The sequence below is a fragment of the Neofelis nebulosa genome, chromosome 6 (genome assembly GCF_028018385.1).
Source record: "Neofelis nebulosa isolate mNeoNeb1 chromosome 6, mNeoNeb1.pri, whole genome shotgun sequence".
Lineage (NCBI taxonomy): Eukaryota > Metazoa > Chordata > Mammalia > Carnivora > Felidae > Neofelis > Neofelis nebulosa.
This window is the reverse complement of record NC_080787.1, coordinates 90841240-90867269: the sequence shown is the minus strand read 5'-3', so window position 1 is coordinate 90867269 and position 26030 is coordinate 90841240. Positions and strand designations below refer to the sequence as shown.

At 39.5% G+C, this 26030-nt stretch overlaps 1 protein-coding gene across 14 annotated transcripts in view; it reads right to left on the bottom strand.

Annotated features, from left to right (window-relative positions):
- KLHL32 (kelch like family member 32) overlaps positions 1-26030 on the bottom strand; it is a 241027-nt gene that overhangs the window by 97815 nt on the left and 117182 nt on the right. For all 14 annotated transcript variants that reach the window (XM_058734760.1, XM_058734766.1, XM_058734767.1 and 11 more), the window contains one exon: positions 18234-18332. In XM_058734760.1, the coding sequence (XP_058590743.1) occupies positions 18234-18332 (99 nt within the window). The remainder of the gene's footprint in view (positions 1-18233; positions 18333-26030) is intronic.

The window sequence follows — 26030 nt, the reverse complement described above, 5'->3', positions numbered from 1 at the left end:
GCCTTTCCCGCAGAAGCCACAATAAAGGCCTCTTGCCTATGCTTTCCCCTCATTCCTTGGATCTCCCAACCAACCTAGGTGCTTCCCCTTGTTGTCCGAAGGCTATTCTGGGCCCCCCTCCTCTTGGAAACTGTAATGAAGTATCTTTTCAATGGCAGTTGTTTCCTTATCTGTCAGCTTCACCATACCTGAAAAATAAAACCTGCATTTTAAAACAGAATGGTGATGGGATTGCAGGGAGAATATTCCAAACAGAGGAAGCAACATATGCAGAATTCCTATGGATGAAAAACCATGCTTCCATTGTTCTGTCTGACCATCCTTTCTAAATTAGCATACCCCTCTTCCTCTCCATGTTATCCTCTATCACATTAGTCTACTTGATTGCTTTTGGTACTCACCACTTCTGCATTCATTTGCCTACTTAGTTATGTTAGGTTTGCCCCCAACCCACAATAAGTATGTTCTATGGGAGGAAGCACCTATTTTATTCACTGCTTTATCCCTGGTTCCCAAAACAGTGCTAGGCACACAGTAGGGGCTCAAGCCACACTTGTTGAATGAATGAACCCATCTCATCTTTTCTGCTTCCCTGGTTTAGGCCAAATTGATCACTTCCTCTTTTGTGCCTCCATCTTGCCCTCTGCAGATTTCTAACACAGCACTTGTCACTCTAAGTGCCCTTTGATTATAGATCAGTCTCCCTCTATGAAATCTAAGCTCCCTGGTGCCAAGGATTGCATTGTGTCCCTGGTATCTAAGGGAACAGATGCTGAATACATGAGTTTAATGAAAGAATGTCCGTGAGCTTTTTCTGTTTACTAAAACCAAGCGAAACAGAACATGGCCATGTCTTTCCAACATATCTATCCAATTCTGAACATCATTCAAATAATCCCATATTTCATATCTCATTGGCCTCCCTCACTTCCCTTCTGTTTCTGTCCTTCCTACACATACACACAAAGGCACAGCCACCGGCTATTCAGTTTTCCAAGTGGACAAACTGGTAACCATGACTAGAGTTGAAAGCGTTAATGGACCAGTGCAAAATAACAGCTCTGCTGTGGAAAATAAAAATTGCAATCCACCCAAAATTTCTTTTTCAGTCCAAGAGAGAATTATTTCCTCTATCAATTGGCTATTCAGATCAAAGTACCTTTTCAAATGATACTTTGTCCTAATTATGAGATTGTCACCATTCTCCTACATTCTATGACTTCAAAATCCAAGCACCCAGGTAGAGGCAGTGATTTTGAATGGAAATTATATAGCTCAGCAAGAAGAAACTCTCTTGAGCAAAAGGACAATCTTTTTTATTTTTCTAAAAAGGTTTCATTTCTGTCACACTGCTTCTCACTTGAAATTTAGTTTCTATTCGGAATTATGGTGCATACATTGTTGTTCTTTGGGGAATCTTTTTAAATAGTATTTATTTTCCTTTGGTTTAGGGCTATTTGCCTTCTCTCTTCCCTTCTATTTGTTTCTTATAGTGTGGATGACAAGTTAAATAACAAGAAGAACCATAAAATGTGTCCCCAATACTATACAGCTGTGGAATAAACACTAGAGTTTCAAGTGCAATAATCTTTAAACTTATATATTCCCCAAATTCAGTCTTTCTGTGTGGTCTATTCCCCTAATTAAATCATTCAAATGGTGACTCCCCCGATTAACTACTGAAGGTAGTAGGGCAAAGAAAGCATGAAAAAGACAAAAACTCTTTATTTGGGGTTATATTCAAAAGTAATTAAATTTGTGAGGCAAATTATTAGGTGGTAAGGACATGAGTGGGAGGAAGCAGGACAGTTTGGGGGCTGTGGGTAGACCTGTGACCCTTCCACTACTCTTCACAAGCCAGGGGAGGTAGCAAGAGAATGATGGTTGTCCACCTCCCTGATATTCCCTGGTGGGGTTCGCATCTGTGGCATAGCGACTGGCTGTTGTATTAGCAAGTGTCTCTCCTTATCTCAATTAAGCAAATACTAATAGTTTGTGACCAAAGTTCCCAGAAGATTTTCTTTGTTTTAGAATTTTGAGCAGATTTAAGACTATCGCTGAACTCCCTTGCATTCTAACACAGTTTCCTGAATGGGAGAAAAATGTATATGCAGCCTTACAGCTGGGGTCTGCATGTTCCCTGCATGTAACCCACAGCCTAGCTTCTGTATGTGACAGCCAAGGGATGTGTCCTGATGCGTGCCAACAGTGATACAAGCTGCAAACCAACAATGCCTATTTATAATATGTAGTCTATCTTTGTTTCAGCCACACCCATGCCACCCCTGACCTGTCAGTAACCTCTTGCCCATCCAGCACTGTATTTTAATCATAGCCCTAGCACAGGAATTATACAGAACACAGAAAACAGCTGTCATCTTGTGATTGCATCTACTGTAGAGTATCCCCAACATCTGCCCCATAAATGCTCTTTCCCAAATCTAAGAGTCTTTGCTAAACTGGTAAGATTTGCAAATCTGATGGAGATCCTTTGATTTAATACCAACGATACCCATGCAAAACATGGCCTTAATAACATCTATTTCTCTTGTTGCCTCATCTAGTTCTGAGAACATCACTGACTTGTGAAATAAAGATAAGCATCAACAAACTATATCAGTATGGAAAACTATGACCTTGTAGTCAAGCTAATAAACTTCTCTCAAGGTCAAAATAAAAGTAATGTCATTTTGATTTCCTGAATTTTCTCCCTCTAAAATGACCAGATCAAATAAGATTCCAGATTTTTCTAGGCAATAACATTCAACAGATGTGACTATTTTAACAATGTTGTGTTTCACTATTACAGTTATGATCTTTCATATCCAATTATTGATGCCCTTCTGTTACACCCTCATTCAAAATGCCACCTAAATTGCTACACGTCAGTCAATACTTTACTACAGACAAAGATGATCAAGAGACATAGTGGTTTCTATGACCACCATGTAATAGCATACTTGAACTTGAAGTTCCATTAAAAAATGTTGACATTACATCATATTTTAAGAACCCCTCTAAATGAAAAGTCACCTTTATTATGGAAGTCAAGAATTAAAAAAAAAAAAAAACTACTCTCAAATCTAACCCAAATAGCTTTATATACCCACTCTGCATATAAAACCAGTATGGTTTGATTTTTATAAAAACATTGTGTTGCTGCTTAGAGGGACCAAGTACCAAGTCAGATACAATAAATATGAAACCCTTGTCACTGACTGAATCCTAATGCTTTCTACTTTAAGTCTCCTGTAACATACCAACTAACTTCTCACTAAGCTATTAATGCATATGTCTTCCAAAAGCTATTAATGCAAATGCATTTACTTCCAAAAAGTAAAATTGTTTCTAGTAAACTAGTAAAAATAGGTTTGCATCTTATGATTTTGTATCCCATACAATGCCAATCATAATGCCTTTATCATAGATTATAACTGAAAAATATTTGTTGGATTATGAATTTTAAAAAGCAGCCCATTTTTTTAAAAACACATCCATGACTTCAAATGGAAAGAGGAAATGACAGTTTTTTTATAGGTATTATTTTACAGTTGGACAAAATAAACAGATCTCCCACAATTAACTAAGAAAGATACTCTCAAATAAATGATCTGAGCATAAGAAATTTTCTCCTGATGTAAACCACACATCAGCTTTTTCATAGAACTGATAAATATGGTGGAAAGCCCACTTGTGATGCCAGATGCATCAGGCCTAGCTTCTACAGTGAATCCTGGGTCTTCGGACTTTCACATTTGGGTGTTTTGTTTTTTTGTTTTCCTTCCCAGAATGCTAAAAAAGAACCTTACCTCTCTTGGCATTTAGTGATAACCAGAAATACACAAATGTCCATGCTATTTGTCGAAAGCATATTATTTGTGAAGTATCTGAAGACTGTTTGACTCAACAGACGTTAAAAAGCTTGTAGGAAAGGGAAGTTCTGTATTATATGCTTTCCCCTCCTGAGGCGAGAAGGAGCAGAGGGGAGGGACAACAAAGATCAGATTCCACTTCCTAAGAAAGCCAGCAAAGCCAGCCCATTCCAGCTGAAAGGATTGTTCTCTCTTCTTACTTCTAATTACAGGAGCTACTTGTATCATTCCTTTAACCTTTTGCCAGTGGTTACTTACTTTTCCCCCCAGTCGTGCACAAAGGTACAGACTGTATCTGTACTTTAGACCTGCCTCTCTGTCTTTATAAGCAGCTACTTAGTTTTGATTGATAGGTAGTGGGCAGGCAAGACAGAATGTCATACCTTTAACTTTAGCTCTTATTGCTTTCATTTCTTAGTGTGCAATAAAACAAATTCTCCTGTTCCTTAAAAAAATTTAATGTTTTAATTTTTTAAAATATTAAATAAATTTATGAAATATTTAAGTAAGACACTTTTAAAGTACATGCCTAAAATGTTGGCCACACTGGAGATAAATATGGCAGCCCAAAGACAGAAAATTTATTGCCTAAACTTTTCACAATTTTATGTTATTTTTAGGCTATCCTTCAATATCAGGTGTTTTGCCACCTTATTCTTTATGACTCAGAAAAATTATAAGTTCATCTGGTTGTGCATATATCTTTGGGTTTATAATTTTATCTTTTCCCTGTCTCTTTTATTGGATCTGAAGTTGTAGGGACAAGGAACAAGTTACATCTTCAACTTAGCCATGTGGGAAAAATCACGTGATTTGAAGCTGACCCATCTGGATGAGCTCAGCAAATGGTTAACCTCTCTGAGTCTAATTTTCTCAACTAAAAAATGGCAGAAGTGATCTACTGGTAAGGATTCCCAAGAGTGCTTGCAAAGTGTCTTCCACATAGTAGAAGTTCAACGTACATATAACATCTGTTATTACTACACTCTTTGTACAGTGCTATTAACAGTGCTTAAACTATAGCTTTGCCTATTCCATAAATTTTATTCACTGGGTGAAGGGAAGCAAACACTTGAATGTCTCCTGTGGACTAATTTTTCTACAAATATAAACAAAAAAGCATAGTTGTCATGTAAAATCATTCATTTCTTCTGTATTTAAGAAAGACTTCACCAGAAATAAACAAGGAAAACAGATTGAGACATTATACTGGACCATCACCAAGTATGTATTACTAGAATGTGCTCTGGTTCCCATACTCTATATTACATGTAGCAGAAAAGGCACATGAAGAAATCTAAGGATGGAAGAACTACATTTCTTTATGACCTTCTTTGAAAGATAAACTCCTTGGGGAAATACAATTTATTCAGATTATCAAGACCCTGCTGTGCAAATCTACAGTCTGGGAGCACACTATGGAGATCAAAAAATATTTACTTTATTCTGTTGGGTATAAAAGCTTTTAATGAATGCATAATTAAGGCAAAAAAGTGTATACAGCTTTAGAAATTCCACTGCTGAGCCAGGCCATTAATATCCAAGGCACCATACCCGGTTGTGATTCCACCTGTTTCCTATTTGGATTACAACCTAGTTATAAATCAAGGTATTATGTGACTACAGGACCTGGTGCTGCAAAAAGGATTGCACTCCAGGAGTAGAGGAGGCAGCATGAAGGGCTTTGTTGTGGGTGTGTGGGCAAGCGCTGGCCCCTTGGAACATGTTGAAACAAACAACCAAATAAACAAAACCAAAACATTTTAATAGCCTTGGGATGAATCACGTAGCAAAAAAATTAGCATGTGTATTATGTATATAAAGGGATCTGTGAGTTTCCTCTATAAGATTTTACATGAGGGTTGATGGGGTGAAGTTAATTTTTATGAAAGAAAAAATGAGCAATTCACTGACAATGCAGACCACATTACCTGTGATATAATAAAATAATGTAAAAGTGGGTATTTTTATCTGGTATACCTCATTTTTATCTCTGCATACATATACAGAGAGATATATTTGTACATAAGCATATACATATATCTGGACAACTATATGCAACTATATATTCTTACATTTATACAAATATGTATATGATACATTCTGATTCAACTAAAACAAAATATTAGCAGCAATTGAAAAAAAAAACCACTGGAAAAAAAAAACCCTCAGCATGCTCTAATTCTTGGAGTCTTTGAAGGCCTATTTAAATATATTTGTAGTGTATAACAGAGGAATTCTACAATTAGGTTACTAATACATTTTCATAATCAGTGTATGCATAATATCCAAGGCTCATGAATAATTTTATATTGTTCTTTGGGAAAGTCTGTAGTAAGCTGGAAATCTAGGAAGGAAGCACAGAGACATGGCCACCATCAACAACTAATAATTCGAGCCCCATTCACCATGTGTGGCAAAATGCTATTGCAAAGTTTACTAAAGCTGGCTCAGCACATCAAGCAATTACCACTGAATTATGGACTATAGAGGAACTTAATGTACACATATTTTTCTTTCTTTAATTGAAAATAGTCTATCTGTGCAACTAGGGCTTTAAAATTTCAGTAACCATCAACTTTTTTTGAACTATGAGAGGCAAAATCAGGTTACAATTTTTTTTTAAAGAACAACACAGAAGTTATTATGATGTATTTCCTTACTTAGCTCTGGTATACAAAATCAGAGTGCTGAAAATTAGCTCAATTCTGTAGACAGTCTATGTGGATAACTGCACTTAATCATTATTATACATAAAAATGAGGATTGGAAGGGGGTTTTTCTTGGTGGTTTGTTTCAAATCTGCATTGTCTTGACTTTTTATATTTTGGATGTTGTGAAGGATACATAACATCGATATTTTCATAAGTACAAACTAGGACCAGTTTGAATTTATCTGAATATGAGGACACTTTTGAAATCCAAGTGTCAGTGATTTACCAGGCACATAATTGACATGGTGTGGCAACAGCGTCTAAAGCAGTGGTTCTCAAACTGTGGTCCCCAGACCAGTATGTCGCTGTCAGTTGGGATCTTGTTAGAACACAGATTCTCAGTCTCCTCACCAGACCTCCTGAATCAGAAACTCTGGGAGTGGGTCCCAGGAGTTTGTTTTAACCAGCCATTCAGGTGATTCCACATATGGTCAAGTTTAAGAACCACTAATACAGAGTATGCATTTGACTAAAGAATGGAATGACTCTATATTCTTGCACCAAAACAAATTGACCCCGCTCCTTCATCCCAGCCTCTGCAGCGGGCAAACATACTGAATGCAGGAGGCTAAGGCCAGGGTACCTAGAGCTGATTTAATGATACAGACAAGCAGTCATTTTCCCAGGGCCTGAGCACACGTCCTTCAATGTGGGAAAAGGCCAGAAACCTGTTCTAAAGGACATCTGTGGATAGAGAATGAGAAAGGGGCAGGAGAAGGTTCAGGAAGGAATGACAATCGGGAGGGAGGTGGGCATGTCAGTAGCATTCTCGTAGTAAGGAATAACTTATATTTTTCTTCTTTTAAACAAATTCACTGCTTTCATTTCCCCTAGTTAGGAGACCTTAGAACACCACACAACTACATTATAAAAAATTCCTACCACAGGGAGGTTTCATGGCACCAGAAGGAACACAAACAAAGATGGATTTTTAAGCAACTACTTTATGCTAAGCTATAAAGGAAAGCTGTTTTTCCATTTTTTTTTCTTGGATTCTGTATATAAGAATGGGGCAAGATGTTTTATTTCCAGGAAGGGTGAGAGAAATGGTAAAACAAAACTGCCTAACTACAAAGCAATAGTACCACGTAAATGTGTTGCTTTTAAAAGCACTGATTTTGCTATTTATTAAAGTACAATTCCAGTGTATGTTTTCACAATTCAGAGGCAGAGAGAAAGTGATGGTTCATTTAAATTATTTGCGACTTTTTTCCCCTAAAATAATCAATATATGCCCTTCTACAAAATCAAAGAGAAGGGGCTAAAAGAAAAAATATCTTTTACAGAATGGTGATTACTTTCAAAATTTTCAGGAACAGACTTACTTGTCCAATATGCTGTCAATTGGAGGTAGGTAGTAAATTTGCTCACATTTCCAGGAATGAAGGAAGACAAGAGTGAAGCGAAAGGGGAAGAATATGACTGTAGAACTAACAGAGGAATTCACAAGGGAAACAACGCATTCTATTGGCTCTGGTTTCTAGGGCACCTACTATAGGCTAATACTGCACTATCTCATTGAATCGTCCAATATCCCTAAAAGGTAGATTGTATACAAGATCCCATATCTGTATTTTACAGATGAGGAGTGGGGGCAAAGAGGTTAAGTAGTTTGCCCAAGGTCACATAACTCTGGGACATAAACTTGTATCATGGGGAAATAGATAGGTAAATAAACACAGACAATATAATGTGATCAGCACCCTGGAAGGCTACTCATAATTAATGAAGAAGAGAGAAATCTGACTCCAACTAGGTGGACTGACCGGGCAACTCCAAAAGAGAAGACAACACGTGAGCAAGGTACTTAAAGGTTAAAGAGGAATTCATAAGGTGACAAAAGGAGGGAAGAATAATCCACCGAGAAGGAGGCTTCATACAGAGTTTCATGTACAGAGAAATGCATGAAGTTCATAATGACTGTGGCATCACACACAGGTAGTAATTTTTTTTAAAGGGCTAAAGAGATAGAAGTTTCATAATAAAGATGGAACCTAGGTGTCAGATTAGAAGAAATGAACCTTATCCTGAGTTTGTGGTGATCTACTGACTAATGAATGATTTTAAGCAAGACTATGACATTATCAGCCTGTTTTATTTCTGTGTTTTGGTTTTTTTTTGTTTTACAAACCAGTCAATTAGAATTTTTTAAAGCTATTTTTACAAAATCAGTCAAACACTTTCAAAGGAGGTAGCAGAATAGAGCAAGAGTGAAGGCAGATTCATTGGCTAGCAGGAAGTTTCTTTAGTCTAGGAAATAATGAAAATTTAAATGAAGACAGTGGTAACAGGAATAGAATGAGAGGGATTTAAAGCATTAAGAGGGTTCATACAAAAACCTGTACACAGATGTTTACGGCAGATTTATTCATAACTGCCTACACTTAGAAGCAACCAAGAAGTTCTTTCAGTAGGTGAAGGGATAAATAAACTGATACAACCAGGTAATGGAATATTATTCAGTCATAAAAATAAATGGACCATCAGGCCACAAAAAGATATAGAGGAAATATGTGAAAAGGCTACATACTGTCTGATTCCAACTTCACAACATTCTTTAACAGGTAAAACTGTGTAGACAGTATAAAGATTAGTGGTAGCCAGGGGTTGAGGTGGGAAAGGGAGGAATGAATAGGCAGAGCACAGAAAAATTTTAGGGCAGTAAGACTACTCTGCATGATACTGTAATGGCAGATACATTTCATTATACATTTATCCAAACCTATAGAATGGACAACACCAAGAGTGAACCATAATAATGTAAACTGTGAACTCTTGATAATGATGTACCATTGTAGGTTCACCAATGATAACAGATGTACCACTTTGGTGGGGGATGTTAATGAGGGAGGTTATGCATATGTGGGGGAGGGTTATTAATAAGAAATGTCTGTATCTTCTCAATTTTGTTGCAAACCTAAAACTGCTCTCAAAAATTGCATTTAAAAAAGTGAAAGAGGTTGAGTTGAAAGGTCTTGGTGACAATGTATGTTGGGGCACAAGGAGATGAAGGATTTTAGGATGACTCCTGGGTTTGTAACTTGGGTTCACACTCAGAAAGGTCATGTGCCCTGCGATATCCAAGAAGAAATGCTGATTAGGCAGCTAGCCCCAAGATGATAAAACATGCTGTTCTTGGGTAAAATCAGAATGGAACACATCAGGGAGACAAGAGAGAAAAAGAACAAGGTTGGAAACCTATTGTGTAACCAGGTGATAAGGATCCAGCTTGGGTTTTAGGGAAATAAATTGTTTTGTGGGCCATTAAAGTGACTTAGATTCTACAGCAAGGTGTTGATTAGCATTAGACAATAGGCTGGGGGCACAGCTGAGCTACTACCCAGAAAGGTAATCCAGACCTGACAGATGTCCGTGATAATGAAGATTTTAAAAACAAGGCATACTTAACAGCTGTTTAAGAAGCTAACCCAATAGAGTTTAGAAGGATTCATGAGACCATGGAGCAGTGTAAGATTCTAGCAAGGTTTCTGCTTCGGGTTACTATAAGGATGGTAGTTTTCTAACAAAGATGGGGAGGAAAGGGGATTGTGTGAGACTGGGTACAGATGAATATAAAGTGTGGGGAGGGGCAGATACCAAGTGCAAATGTTGGCTAAGCAAAGAGGTCTGGCGCTCGGGAGAGGGGACTGCAATCAGTAGCCCTCAGCATGTGGATGAAAGAGAGCGACAGTAAGCAGAGAGTAGTACCAGCATGGAGCCACCGTGCCCGGATGAAGAGTGAAGGAGCTGCTCAAAGAAGAGCTTATATAGGATCTGAATGAAAAGAAGAATTAGGAAAGAGTCTTGAGAAAAGAAAACTGTAGCCGAGTGGAGCTACCAATGTGGAAATGCTGTAGAGCGGTCACATTAAGACACCACAAGGGGCCCACTGCCTTTGATAATTGGGCGGCTTTGGGACCTTTGTTGGAACAGCTGTTGAGGAGTAATGAGGCAGAGGACTGAGTTCAATAGGATTGAAGAGTGAATAGAAGATAAGGAAGTACAGACACTGATCACGGTTTGGAAGTGAATGGGAGAGGGCTGTGATACTGAGAGAAGAAGAGAAGTCTGTCCTATCTTATTGATCCTATTTTAAAAACCAAAGGAAGGAGCCAGTGGAGAAGGAGACATTGAAACCACAGGAAACACAGAAGCACACTATAGAGTCAGGGGCAGAAAGGCTGTTTAGCCTTAGAGGAAAAGGCAGACATTTAACTATGAGTAGAAACATATTGAGGGTGGATGGTGGGTGGGGGTATGAATATCTCAAATGAAACACAGATTTTCTTGTAATGCCTCTAATTTCCAAGTATTAAAAACAGAATTAAATGAGATTGATATTTGTTTGCTTTGTGTATTGATTCTGAAATCCAGCATTCATAAAACATTGGAAACGTTTTACTTTTGAGAAAAACATGCTGAAATTTTAAAATTGCCCAGCTAACAACGCTAACTTTGAATCAAAATTACTAGTAGGAGAAAAATCCTTCAAGGCAATCTTTTTTCTATTTAAAAACTTAACAAACAAGGATGATACAGTCAACCTCAGATTATCCACATAACGAATTAAAATGCCAAAATGACCCCTGGCCAGCCAGCATGCCTCTGAATTGCCACTATTGACATCCTTTGGTATGGACTTACAGAATAAAAGCCAACCTAATAGCATATGAAAAAAGTAATTGGGATCTTAAAATGGCTACTAAAAGATCTTATGGTACATATTAGAGCCAAATATTAATGTTATTTGGCAAATATGACATTTTGGATTATCCGTGCCAGAGAGCAAATACTCTCAACTAGAGCAAATAATTAGTAGTTGGCTAAGATATACTAGGGCTGATACATTTCCATCCTTTCCGATCATTTTCACTGATTAAAAAAAATCCAAAATATTAAACCATTTGTAATATATTTTCCAAACTTTATACTCTAACTTTCTCCAAATAGAAAAGTATCAGCTCCAGTGAACTATGGAACAGCATGTGGTTGGTGTATTTGATTAGGGGCATATTAAATATATATGTTGGTACAATCATTTGTCTTATCTAATGTGGAAAAAATAGCTCAGTGTTAGAGAAAAATGAGCATGAGTTCTAACTTCTCAACGTTGAAGATAAATTATTCTATTCAGAACACCCACCATGTATTATATATTTAGGAGATTCTGTTAATTTAATAATTAAAATTATAATAATACATTATTTGGAAGAGATAACTTTCTATACATCACTATAGTGTTACTTAGTTAAATAATCACAACCCTATCATAATGCTGTAAAATACGCAAGATCCTCAGTGCCAAATGCAATTCCCACAGAAAGTATTTCCAACTTACAAAAATGTATTCAATGGGTAAAACTAATGAAAGACTGACTTATTAATATATTTTCTTCTCCTAATATAAAATCTCAATATGGAAAAAGCAGGGCAAAATTACTGAGTGGATGCACTATTCATTCCCTCAATACATACTGCTGTGAACTGAACTGTAGCCCTCTAAAATTCCTGTGTTGAAGCTCTAAGCCTCCACGTGATGGTAGTTGGAGATGTGGCCTTTGGAAGGTGATTCAGAAGAGTGAAGGGCAGCGGGAGGGGGGGGGCTCATGTGATAGCATTAGTGTCCTTATATGAAGACACATCCAAGAGCCTGCTGTCTCTCTACCCTGCAAGAACACAGCAAGAAGGCGGCCATCTGCAAGCCAGGAAGAGGGCTCTCACCAGAACACCATTGCACTGGCACCCTGACTTCAGACTTCCAGCCTCTGGAGCTGTGAAAAATCATGTCTATTGTTTCAATCACCCAGTCTGGGGCATTTTGTTATGGCAGCCCAAGCTGACATATACACATCCTGGGCTCATGTGATGAGAAGGAAGGGTTAAGACATAGAGGGCAGTTAGGCCTGATCCCTGCCTTCAAGAGTCCCGGGGTAAACTGAGGTGGGCAAGACATTCTGCAACCACATTAACCCATGAGGAAATTGATGCAAAAGCAGCAGTGTAATACTTTCAGCTTCTGTGAAGCTATTTCAAGGATCCAGTGCTTCTCAAAGTTGAAAGCGGAAAACATACATTCTTGGTAAAAGAACAGTAAAACCACCATTTATGGGGGAAAAAAGGAACAAAATATCCAGAATTCTAATATCCTCATGAGAGACTAACATTCTACAAACCTTTGTACCTTCACCGAAGAGAGAAAAATGACGAATTCTCACGGTAGCCCATTTAGTGTAAACTAAATGAAGACAAGGGATGACTAATAAGCATCAGTCACAGAGGAGGGAGATTTAGGGCGCGAAGCTGTTTGCTCCCTCTCGCTCCTTTACGTTCTTGGCTTCGGAATGATTAATAGCCAGAATTTTGGCTTTGCTTTACTAGATGATCCAAATGTGCACACTGTAAACAGAACAACACCTTCAATCTGGCGAAATGATCTTTTACGCTTGTAAAAGCAGAAAATAAAACAAATGAAAAAAATAATAATAAAACAAATGCCCCTCTGTTTTCCTGGTGGTGATAAAACGCTCTACCTAAAGCACGCATGTCCCTTCCCTCTCCCTTCACAGCAGCGCGTCTCCTCTTTCAGGTCACGTCTTTCACATAAAAGTGCTAAACTAATGCCGCTTAATGACAAATTAATGTCCATGAATAAAAAATACACCTCTAATAGCATAGAGTAATTTGCCATTACAATATCATCATTGGACATGCCCCTGGTTTAATACGATGTATTTAATTCATAACCTAATGAGTGATATATAAAAAGAGGGAGATGAACCCTGCAATTACATTTATGTGAGTCTGTCACCTTATTTGTAAAACCTTAGAGTCATTTACATTCAAATTAGAACAAATGAGTGATTTCACAAAGTGCAGTGATAAATGACCACAGCAGCCCAAGACAAAACTGTATTTCCTGTGAACACATTAACAGTTTTTTATTATTTGTTAAAAATTACACTGCATATTGCCCAGTGTGGTGTGAATAATGACTTTTTTACTGATTAGGTCAGAAGACTAATATGTAGCAAAATAAATAATTTTTCTTTTCATTTTTTCTGATTTTTGCTTTAAATTACTGAATTCTGGTGGATTCATACTGCCACCTGCTGCCTAGGAATAGACACTAAGAGTGTTTTCCTATCAAAAGGAGTTTATTCACCACTTTTGTGGCCTTATTTAGAAAGTCTACGTGACTGTTCTTTCTTTTCAGTATATTTCAACTGCATGTCATACTCAAGGCTGATACTTGGCAAACAAACAAAAAAAAAAACCCACTTGCTAATTAAACAATAAGATATACTATTTGTTCTTTGGGGGAGGTGGTACAAAATATACAAACTTTTTTTTTTAAAGCTAACTACAAAAAAAGACATTTTCAGCAAAGCATGTGTCTCCTAATGCACCACTTTCAGGGGATACAAAGTCCAGTAGCAAGTTCCTGATTTTATGACACGTGCATCAGGAAAGGAGAAGGTGGGGGAGGGGTGTGTGTGTGTGTGTGTGTGTGTGTGTGTGTGTGTGTTTTCGCTGCTCCTGCTCCTTGGTACAGTCTGAGGGGGCTGAAAGCCTCTGCCTGCCACTTGCCCTTCTCCCCTAATGACAAGTCCCAGAATGAAAGGTCACCTTAGAGGCCAATGCACACAGTGGGCTAGAAAAGGCACTAAGGTTGCCGAGGAGGCTGGGGAGAAACCAGCCTGGCCTCAGAGATGAGGCTAAGGATGTTCCAGAATGGTCCTCAGAGGAGCTAATGGGCCTTTCCACTGGATCAACATCCTAGTTCTGAATTTAAGTTTTTCCATCCATAAAAAGAAAATAATAGTCACCCGCTTTAAGGGGTTCCTTAGCAGAGGGAAAATAAGAATCACTGTCCAAAACATTTAGTATGGAGAAGCCCTCAATAAAAGCTGTTTCCCTGCTCTAGGAAAGCTAATGATGGTTCTGGGGACTATGGTTTGGCATGGAGAGAGGCTAGAAACATGCAGACCCTTCAGGAGGATATGATGAACTCATCATAATCTATAGCCAATAACAATGAGAGCCTCCCAAAAGAGTAAGAACATTAGTGATGAAGAAAAGGATCAGATCTGAGAGGTATTTGGGAGATAGAATCAACTGAGTTTGGTAACTAATTGGATATGACGGTGAGGAAGGATTCTAAGACTACGTCCGAATTTCTAGACAATTAGTAGATTGATGGTACCATCAATAGAGAAAAGGATATGTTAAGTTTGAACTGCGTGTATGATATTTAGGTGAAGATGTTCAGCAGCTAATTTTAAAAGCCTAGGAAAAATCAGAGTTTGTAAAACAAACTGGATTCAAAAAGTCTGTAACGTTTACCTGAGGGACTCACTAAACCAGGGGACACACTAGGTACCACTACATCTGTAGCCTATCATTCCCGAGGATGGTCTGCAGAGTTCCTTTATAAGATTTAAAATAGTGACTGGTATGTATAGAAACATGTATACTCTGAAAAGCAAGCTAATTCATGCGTTTTACTGAACCCATTTTGAAGACAATAACTGCTCTTTAATGAATTTAATAAATTGCATCTTTCTGATGAAATTTTTAAAAAGAGCACCATGTACAAGGAAGAGGAGCAGAAGGAGGGAGGAGAAGGGAAATAAGGGTTCATATTTTGTTTGGACCTGCATCTCAAACAGCAGATCAAGGTCGACAGGTCATGCATATTAAGAGTACACTAACAGGACAGGCCACATAGGAGTGTCATCTGGAACTGCATGGCCACGTGGGTGAAGAAGGATACAAACCCAAGCTGTTGTTGGTAAATCCCCTTATCTTGGGATGACAGGCTAGTGCTGTAGCCACTGCCCATTCCAAGCCCCCAATACTCATCTTTCCCACCACTGGTCTCCCCATTTATTCCTCAAACATGCACTGAGAACCTGTGTGTTCACAAGAGCCTGCCATTGAGAGTGCCTGGGGACTAAAAATGAATAAGGTGAAGGCCCCACAGCCTAGGAAGCTAATTCAATGGCTTTCCTCAATGCCTGAGGAAGATTGCTCCCACGGTTTGGGGTCCCTGCCCTCAGCAGCCTACCAGAGGGAAAACAAGAAAAATAAGAGCATACAGTGGACTCAAGTGCCCCTTCCACTTGCTGGGGGTGGCAGCAGTGGCATTTACATCTGCACAGAGGAGTTTCAGGCCAGGCAACAGCTGATGCCTCCAAGACTGAAGGAGTGTCAACCACAGGGTTCTCCTTAGACTTGTTTTTTAATGAGCACCAGAGAACAATAGGAGGGATCAGAGCAAGGTCTATCTTTCACAACTCTGGAAGAAAACCAAAGAGTGGTAATTTCAGAATAACAGATAAGTCCAGACATCTTAGTGGGGAGAATGGCTTCACAGACTCCTAGTTGGACACAGTACTAAACAAGAATGGAGAATATGTTAGCCTTGATTGACAGGGCACAACTTCTCTGGGTATTTTAAGCACTGAGTATTTTTCATTGTAACAAAAATATTTTAATACGGTCCCTTATGAAATTAAGAATCAGTTGAACGATCATACCAAAACACTGTAAGTAGGGAGTTATATAAGACTATATCAAAATATAAAAGCAGGCTGACCCACTCTGGTAATTTTACAATCCTAAAAAAGAGGAAGGGTATATGTTTTTTAAAAGACTGACATAATGAAGATTTCTACATACACATGGCTTTGGTTCCCTTGAGGTTTTCTTCCCCAAGTTGGACACCATGCAACATCACAGATAAAAAGGAAAAATAAAGTTCCATGAGAGAACAAAATAGAAACACTGGAGAAAAGAAAGTGAAAATTTCAACCATTGATCAAGTAGGATAATAATAAGCAAACTGTCCACAAAATATATCTATATGCAAGTGACATTTTTCCTCAACACAATAATGAACTGCAAAAATTAAGTTCCAAAGTGCACAAGTCACTTGGTATCTCAACAAATTCATCTGATGGGGTAAGGGAAAGTACCCATGAACTTCTGATGTTCATCCAGAATGCTCATTTATAGAAATTACAGGTGTATGTAAACACACACACACACACACACACACACACACACACACACACACACACACTGGTATATACACACTATTCTAACATGCATCACGATAATGAGCACTATGACCAAATTTTTGGCAACATACATTATTGAATATTACCTGCCATGGAAAAAGTGAATCAGGTGATGATGCTGAAGGCTCAAGTTGCAATATTTGATGTAAAAATGTCAAATAAAAGTAATTTCAATTTCACAAGTCAAACACACACCTCTGAAGTCTTGTAACCTTTCTCTGTTATTCCCATTTGCTACTTGCAGAAAGGGATTAAAAACAGCTCTCCCATACCACCCAACACTATTGAGGGGAAAAGAAAGGAAAATAAGATGAAAATAGTTAAACATTTACTGTTAGATTAAATGCACTGAGATAATGACAAAACTTTCATCTACTGTATTTGAACTGTTTCTCAGGTGACGGTGGCTGACACCCCTCACACTATCTCACAGGGAGCACTGGCTCCCATTTCCCAAGGTTGCTGGGAAGATGCAGTCAGATGATACATGAGAAAGAGATTTAGTAACTACCTCCCTAGTGAGTAACGGAAGTCAACAATAATGGCTTTCTTTAGAATTAGAGAAAATGACTAGGAAGAAAATAAAATAATTGGGCAGGAAAACAAATAGGATTTTTGTACTTACTAACATGTCATATGCATAAGGACAGTAGAACTAAATTGTGTGGGTTTGTCGTTTTTAAAAAATGTATTTTCACTGTTGCTATAATGCTGTAATAAATGCAAATAAAAATCATGCCCGTGGAGGAAATGAGAGATCCCAATATAGGAAATTAGTACTTAACTCTGTAAAATAAAAGAGCCTCACAGCTACACTGTCTACCTAAGACATCCCATATCTTCCTACTGAAACAAAAGTTTTTATCCAAGAACAAAGAGTGGTCTCCGGAATCAGAAAGGCCTATCACTCACCAGCTATATCACCTCAGGCAAACTGAGTACTTTGAAAAATCTCTGACTTTTCACCCATTAAAATGTGTAAATTGTTATGAAGGCTGAACATGTAACACGGGTGCTCAGTGGATGGGGGTCTTCTCCCTCTCCCCCTCCCGGAGCCCCTCCTGATCATCCCAGCACAGCAGGGGAGGAGGGCACAGATCACTTAGCACTTTTCCAGCACTTACTGCCTGGAAAGTTCATGCGGTAATTAACTATATATGACTTGGTGATATATTAGCTACTGTTGCTGAAATCTTAAGTGTCTATCCAACTTTTTGTGCATTTGGGGTTATTCCTGCAGCCAGACAACACTGCTTCAAAGGAAGACCCTTCTCAGTGTCATCTCCCAAGTACCTCGGCAGTAAACCCTGGGCACGACTGTTGAGTTACTCTGCTGCCCAAGGGCAGTGAGGATCTGGGGTAGGCAGGGAGTGTGGGGGACATGAGAGCTTCAGTTGCCCCTCTGGGAATCTCTTGGCCTGTGTCCTGGAGAAATTCTACTACAACAAGCCACCCCCAACTTCCATTTTACAGTCTTGGCACAGGTGAAGTGGGGGAGGGTACAGCTGATGACTGCAGGGGGAAGGGACACGAAGGGCACAGTAGCAGGATGAAAGCTCACATACCTGGATCAGATAGTGGGAACATAAATTGAGAAGCTCCAACAGCTGTAGGTGACTGCCAGCTGCTAATACATCCTGGATCACACCTGGCTCCAACAAAATCTGTTTTGGTTTTTAATAAAAAGAAAGCTATCAGTTACTTACAAATTAATACTTGCTTAATATGCAAATACAATGTATTTAAATTGCTGCTGAACAGCCTATATCTGAATTAATATTGTGCTTTATTATGGAAGTCAGTTCTTTTTCTTCTATTCTGATTGAGCTACGGCCCCCACTCAGATAGCTGAGTTGTCACTTCCAGAACCCATTTCTTATGTGTAAAGCTCTGCACTTAACCACTTATTTTTGTAGGAAGGCATGAACATTTGCAAAGAACAATTCTTAAAATTCTATTTGTGATGGAGGTAATCTTATAAAATGAAAAAGAACCAAAGTTTAGTTTTTCAAAGTACATTTCACAATTTTGTAGGTCACAGAAACAGTATTGTTAACAGACATTTTAGGGAAAGGGGGTTTATGTTTCCCCCTTTCAATAGGAGACCACAGCGGCTACTATTCCATTGTACTTCGGAGTCCTACAACAGCAAATTTCAACCAAAACCTTCATGTTTCTTTTTCCCAATCTCAGATTCTCTAATCCTTTCCACTTCAAATGTAAGAAGGAGAAACCGCATTTTCAGACTACAAAGAAATCACAGAGAAGTAAAGCTTCCCCAAAACACTAGTAATATCACTTCTGCCTTTTTTTCTGGCTAAGTCCAACTTTGTGTCTCCTGTTGCCAGTTCTTGAGCTGCTGCACAGGGCTGGAGGCAAACACACAACCACAATGACTAAATTCCTTTTACATGCGTGACTGCCAGGCACAAAGAGGCCAAAAGTCCTGCGCCTGCCATCCCAACCCACCCCCAAGCCCAGTGTTTCCCAAAGTCTCATCTCTGCTCGAGCAGCACCAGCAGCACCTGGGAATGTGTCACAATTGCAAATTCTTCCGTGCCTCCCCAGACCTAAATGAATTAGAAACTTTCAGGGTGAGGGGCGCCTGGGTGGCTCAGTCGGTTGAGCGTCCAACTTCAGCTCAGGTCACGATCTCATGGTCCCTGAGTTCGAGCCCCGTGTCGGGCTCTGGGCTGATGGCTCAGAGCCTGGAGCCTGCTTCCGATTCTGTGTCTCCCTCTCTCTCTGCCCCTCCCCCATTCATGCTCTGTCTCTCTGTCTCAAAAAAATAAATAAATGTTTAAAAAAAAAAAAAGAAACTTTCAGGGTGAGGTCCAGCAACTAGTGTTGTAACAAGGTCCCTGGTGGTTCTGATGCACAAGGGAAGCCTAAGAAACACTGGTGTGGTCAACTCACTCTACTCCTTCCCCCCTTTCTCCTCAAACCTCCACCTGCTCCTTTCTCTCCTTACTCTAACCCCATGATCTTCCAAAGGTTCCCAACACCAAATCTACCAAGGTAGGTGGCTTGTATCAGCACATTTGGTTTTACTCAACATTCCATTTGTGCACTAGATCTCAACCCCTTCTGCCAGCAATTGGCCCCTCTTGTTCCCACAGCATTATCTGTTCTCTTTTTACTGATGATAATTCCCATCAGCCTACAAATACGCCTTTATGGCTTTTATTTCAAGAAATAAAAATCCCCTCCCTTGACCCTACAGCTCCCTCCATGCCCCCTTCATAGCAAAGTTCTTCAGGAAAGTTGTCTATATAAAACACCACTATTTGCTCTACTCTGTTCTCTCTTGAAACCACTTCTGTTGAGTTTAGTCCCAATGTTCCCCTAAAAATGTTCTCATCAAGGTCACCAAGGATTTCTAAATCCAAGAGCCATTTCTCAATACTTATTATTTATCAATTTTTTTTAGAGAGACAGCATGTGCTCACAGGTGCGCACAAGCAGGAAAGGGGCAGAGAGAGAGAGAGAGGGAAAGAGAGAATCTCAAGCAGGCTCCACATCCAGTGCAGAGACCGATTCAGGGCTCAATCTCATGACTGTGAGATCATGACGTGAGGTGAAATCAAGAGTTGGACGGACACTTAACTGAGCCACCCAGGCACCCTACCACTTCTCAACATTTAATCTTACTCAAGTCAGCAGCAGTTAGCAAAGCTGCTCTCTCTCCTGCTGGAACAATTTCTTCCTTTGCCTCTGTGACAGCACTCGTTCTCTGTTTCTTCTACTTCATTAACTATCCCCTCTCCGTCTCCTTCCCACCTGTTAAGCTTTGGGGACATCCAAAATCAGTCTCCAGACCTCTTCTTCCCTCTCTCCACTCATTCCATGGATGATCTCATGTAATCCCATGACTTTAAAACTATCTATACACTCATTACACTCACATTTTTTTTTTCCTCTAGCCCCAACCTCACCCTTGAACTCCAGACTGTGATATCCAACTGCCTATTTCCACTTGGATATCTAATGGGGAGCTCAAACTGAAGGTACCCCAAACTTATCTCTTGATCCTGTCTACCAACAACCAAACCTGCTCCTATCCCAATCCTACCATCTCAGCAAACAGAAACTCTTGGTTACTGAGGCTATAAACCCAATCAATTCCTGACTCCTCTTACTTTCCTCACACCTCACATCTGATCATCAGCCACTCCTATTGGCTCTATCTTCCAAATAGTTCCAGAATCCAGCCACCACTTAATACTACCACCATCGTTATCACTCTTGTCCAATCCACGGTCTTCCGAGATTTACTAGAATAGCCTCCTAACTGGTCAAACTTCTTTCTCCTTTGCCCCCTTGCAGCGTTTTTAAAATATCAAATTGACCCTTTAAAGATATGACTGAAATTATGTCGCTCCCTTATGCAGAACTCTCCAATGACTTTTTATCTCATTCTTCTCAATCTTCACTGTAACATAAATGTTTCTGTGAATACCCTGAGCACCTGTGTGTCTACAACTAGTTGCTGTTTTCTCTGCCTGGGTCACTCTTCTTCAAGATACCAGTATGGCTCACTCATTCATGACCTCAGACCTCTGTTCAGATATCATCTTACCTGAGAGGACTTCTGTGGCCATTCTAGGTAAAAGAGTACCTTGCTCCCCATCACCCTCATTCCTTATCTCCTTCCTTTGCTTTATCCTTCCTAGTACTTACCACCTCTCGACATCATATGTATTTATTTATTTGATTATTTTATGTTTCTCCACCCACAGGATATAAGATCCAGGAGAGCAGGGACTTGGTCTATTTTGTACCCCCAGCACTGAGAACAATGCCCAGCACATAGCTTTCCATATTGATAAACCTATTTCCATAAATATTGATGAATTATCTCTCGGTATATTTTTAAATTCAGAATTAATTTCATTGATTAGTAAAATATAAGAAGAAAGGGATTATAAATTATATTCTGTACTAAAAAAGTGAAAAAGTTAAGCACACGTGGCAAAAATATCCATGCTCATCTTGCTCTCAAAATTCTTTATAGCTCCTTTCCCATCTAGTCAGAAGGAGAAGCCTGAATTTCTCCAGCTCCTTGAGGAAACAGGCTTTGACTGACATTCAGGAAATTATCGCAGCTCCCATCACAGAAGCAAGGATGTAGTATATTCTTGCAGAAGAGGCATGGCCTAAGGCGCAGAATGGGGAATAGATGGATTAGAAAGGTTAGTCTTAGCCTTTAAATCCTGTCAGCTGTGCTTATTTCACACGACTGGCATGCATGATAACCTTCAAGGCTCAGCAATGCCAAACATAAAGACAGATATCACAGACAGACAAGATGAATATTCCATAGCATGTGTAACATGTCCAGCGGGCTCACTTCGAGAAACCCTCACAGGAGGCACCCAGACCGGGATTGTTTTTGCCTTTGTTTCTTGGTTTTTGTTCTGTGCGTTGTTGTTTTTTTTTTTTTCTTCTTCTCTTATTATAAGTTTTCCTAGAAGATGCCTTAGTGCAGAAAATCCCTAAGTGTGTTTAAAGGACACAGTTTGGAAAAAAAAATAGAAACAAAACAAAAATCAAACCCCCACCAGGAAAGCTGGGTCACACCTATGGGAACAGGATGTGCATTGGCAAGCCTCACTTGCACTGAAGTCTTTCAAATTCAGCTTTGTTATCTTTGGTGATTGGTTGTTCTAATATATTTTTCCAGAGAATTTGTGTTTGGGCAGGAGTACAAACAAAGGTTTAATCTCCTCATGATTTACAGTATGATGAACGTGCCTATCAGCTTCTAGAAGAACTGGCCGAAAACAGCCTTCTGCAGAAGGAAGCGATCTCAAACACACCCATTTGCAGAAGACAACTAAGGCAGCTAAGTTTAAGTGCTGCAAAGCATATGCTGGTTACACTTAGGCCTTTCAGAATCATGTACCCATCAACATCTGGTCTGGCACTCAAAGCAGGACAGGCAGGGGGCAAGGGTCACTCGAGGACCACCTATAGGAAGGGGGGGTGTCCCCTGAGAGTTCAGAGCATTAAGTGGTGGAGTGGCAGCTAATGGTAGTGGCTTGACACCTCCAGTCACTCATCAAATTGGAGGAGTTTAGCTCAGACAGAGGTATCAACAGGGGACAACTCAAATGTCTGAATAACCAAAGACATCAAGAAATGTATCAAGGATGCATAAAGCCAAGTGGTCCAGAAGGCAGTGGGGGAAGGTACAAACCATTAAAGTGCCAAACTGGATTGGCATTTCCTCTTCCTTCAGTGACATTCACGTGCCTGGGTGGAAGCAGAGCTGGGACTTCTTCAGACCGGAATAAGAAGTTTTGATGCAATCTTAGGTGGGGTGTGAGTACCTCTTGTTCACAGGGCCAACTGGATGGAATATTTTCTCCCTGCCATCCACTCACCTCTGACCTCTAGATGGCAGAATACAGGAAGCCGAACTTGAAAGGGGGAGCTGAACAGTGCTTGCTGGGGACGTGACAATCTCATTATGGAACCTCTCCCGCAGTTTGTGGCAAGCTAGGTTATGTGAACTAAGGTCCACATCTGACGCCTACCCCAAATTCTGAGACTCCGCATGAGTTCCCTAAGAACTTGCCAGTTATGGCCAGGGCAACGCTGTGTGGTCTGACAAACTTTAAGTAGACATAAAAGCCACAAAGTGGCTAGAAGGTGGTGGTCTCTAAAGATACCACTGAGAGTTATTACATCAGAATTCAGTCATGAGGTTGGTCCAATTGCCCAGTGGAAGGAGGCACTCTTGAGTACGCAATCCAAATGTGTCCTCTGGACACCAATCTAAGCAGGGCTGGTAGTGGAGAGCTGAACTGGCACAATCTCTAATAAAGCCCTTCCAACCTGGAATGAGGCAGGGGCTCCTGGTCCCAGCAATACCTTCAAGCAGGACATGGGGCCAAAAGACTCCTGAAAGAGGAGAATGGAGCCTGAGGTGAGATTCTGCACAGGACATGATGAGATGGGTCATCTCTGTCAGCCCAGACTCACCCGGCTGGGCTCTGGGAGGGTGGGGTAGGGCTGACATAGCACACAGACCCCAAGGTGTCCCTGAATTGCCTTCTTCAGCTTCTTCTCCCACATCACCAAGCATCCACCCTCTTAATTCTGGCTCAGTGTTCTTCTTTTTCTTCTCTTTATTTTCTCTCCCACTTTCACCTTACTTCTTGGATTAGCTACTGGCAGGGACTGCCTTTAATAGCCATGGCAAGTCTCAGTGCAACCTTTTCTTCTGCCTTATGAACAGATGTATTGGCATCTTCAGAAAATTTTGTATCTCAGTTCTTCGAAGTTATCTTCTTCATTTCTTGCTTTAGGAGACTTTTAAATAACTTACTTCTAGATTTATTGATAGAGTAGCCTGAAGAGTCGAACACATTAAAGCCAGACAAGGTCTCTACAAAACATATAACTGTGCACACAGCAGCATAAGCATTTTTGCAAGCATCCAAACAATTGCAAATTAGATGGTCTTAATACTATTTATAAGGATAAGGGAGCACATTTTTCTCTTTTTTATGCTTTGTCTCTTTCGGATTTTTTTTTTCCTATGTAGTATAGAGACATGATAACTTATTATGATTTTGAATATCTAAACCATCAAGTAAATTGAATACAATAGTGCAGATAACTTTCAAATGATCAAATATTTAAGACGCATAAATGAAATCCTTTGCATAAAGCTTTTCAAAAGACTTCTTATAGACAGAATAAGATCTAGCTATGTGAAATTGCCATCAATTTAGGTTTTGTTTCAAAGCCGTTAGACTAAGGATTTTTTATCCACCAGGTGGCGCCTATGTTTAAAGCAAAATTATTTTCTAAATTGCTCACATATTGCACGTCTGTAATTGACACCTTAAGTTTATTTTTAGAAATGAACAAAATAATTCAAGGAAGGATAATAAAACCTATGAATTCTACTTTCTATATGTCTCTATTATTTGGGTAATTGTTCATAAATTTTTGCTGCCGTGCTCGATCTGAATACTAATTAGAATTCAGCAGATCTCCACAAATTAGGTCCCAATTTATGGATACAGTTCAAACTTTTTGTCCTTGTATTTGGAAACTATCATGATGTGGCCACAACCTTCTTTTAAAAATGTATTTCCACTGATGCAGCCTATGGTCCCTTTACTACAGCCAACAGCCCACTGCTCTCCACACTGAGGCAGCATTTTTTCCTCCACCTCGAATGCCCTCCTAACTTCTTCAGTCTCCCTATTTCAAAATTCTACTCATTCAAGATTCTAAGTTCATTTCCTATACAAAGTTTGCAAGGTCTTCCCCCACCCCAGCCTCCAGCTGGGATTAATCTCCTGGGACTCCAAACTACCAGAGATGTATACTGATGTATAGTGAACGAAGTCCATGGCTCTAGGTCACACTGCCTGACTTCAAAGCCTGGCTCCTACACTTGCTGGCAGAATGAGATCAGGAAAACTACTCAATTTTGTGTGCCTCAGTGTCCTCATCAATACATGAAAATAAATATTTATACCCAAAGATTGTTTTAAGGACTGAGAAAATGCATATGTATCATTATAACTGTGTGTGGCTGTGTGTCAACAAAAGGGCTCAAAACAAGTATGTGACTTACATTTCTCATAAAATGGATTAGGCAGCTTGGAGTACCACCAAGCCAGACTACTTGTATTCTATTTGGCCAATCGTAGGCCATAGTTTCAGGGTCACAAAATGGCTACTATACCTCCAGGCATTGCATTTGCAGTCAAAGCATAAAGAAAAGAGGGCAAAAACAAAAACCAAGTGCCAGTTGAGTCTGTCATTATTTACCGGGAAACAACAGATCTCCTACAAACTCTGCTACATAGACTTCCATTTCCATTTCATTTGTCAGGACGAGGTCATGCGGCTACCCATAGTGGAAAAGAACCTGGGAAACAGGACTCTTTATGGTTACACGCACTATTGTTCCAAATCAAATTGGAATTCTCTAGAAAGAAAAAAAGGAAATGGATATCATACAGGCAACCAGAGCACAGGTCATGGCTCTTAGCACAGTATCTATTTATGGTTAATCTGCGATAAATGTTAGCTATTGTCTGTTTCCTTTGCATGTAACCGTTTTAGCCCTGAGTGAGTTATGTGTGTATACCTTAGTTTCACCTATCCTATTTCATGTTCGTTGCTATTGAACATGCTAGAAGAGCACTCTAGATTTACTTATTAAAGAAATTCGCAGGCTTAAACAATATAGTTCCTGAGGAAAATGTTAAAAAATGTCAAAAGCCTCTATGGAGGAGCCTGGTCAGATGCTAATCCTTAATAAGGATTATCTAATTGAAGGAATTAAATAAAAGGACACAACAGACATTTCAACTAACAGTTGTAATCATATG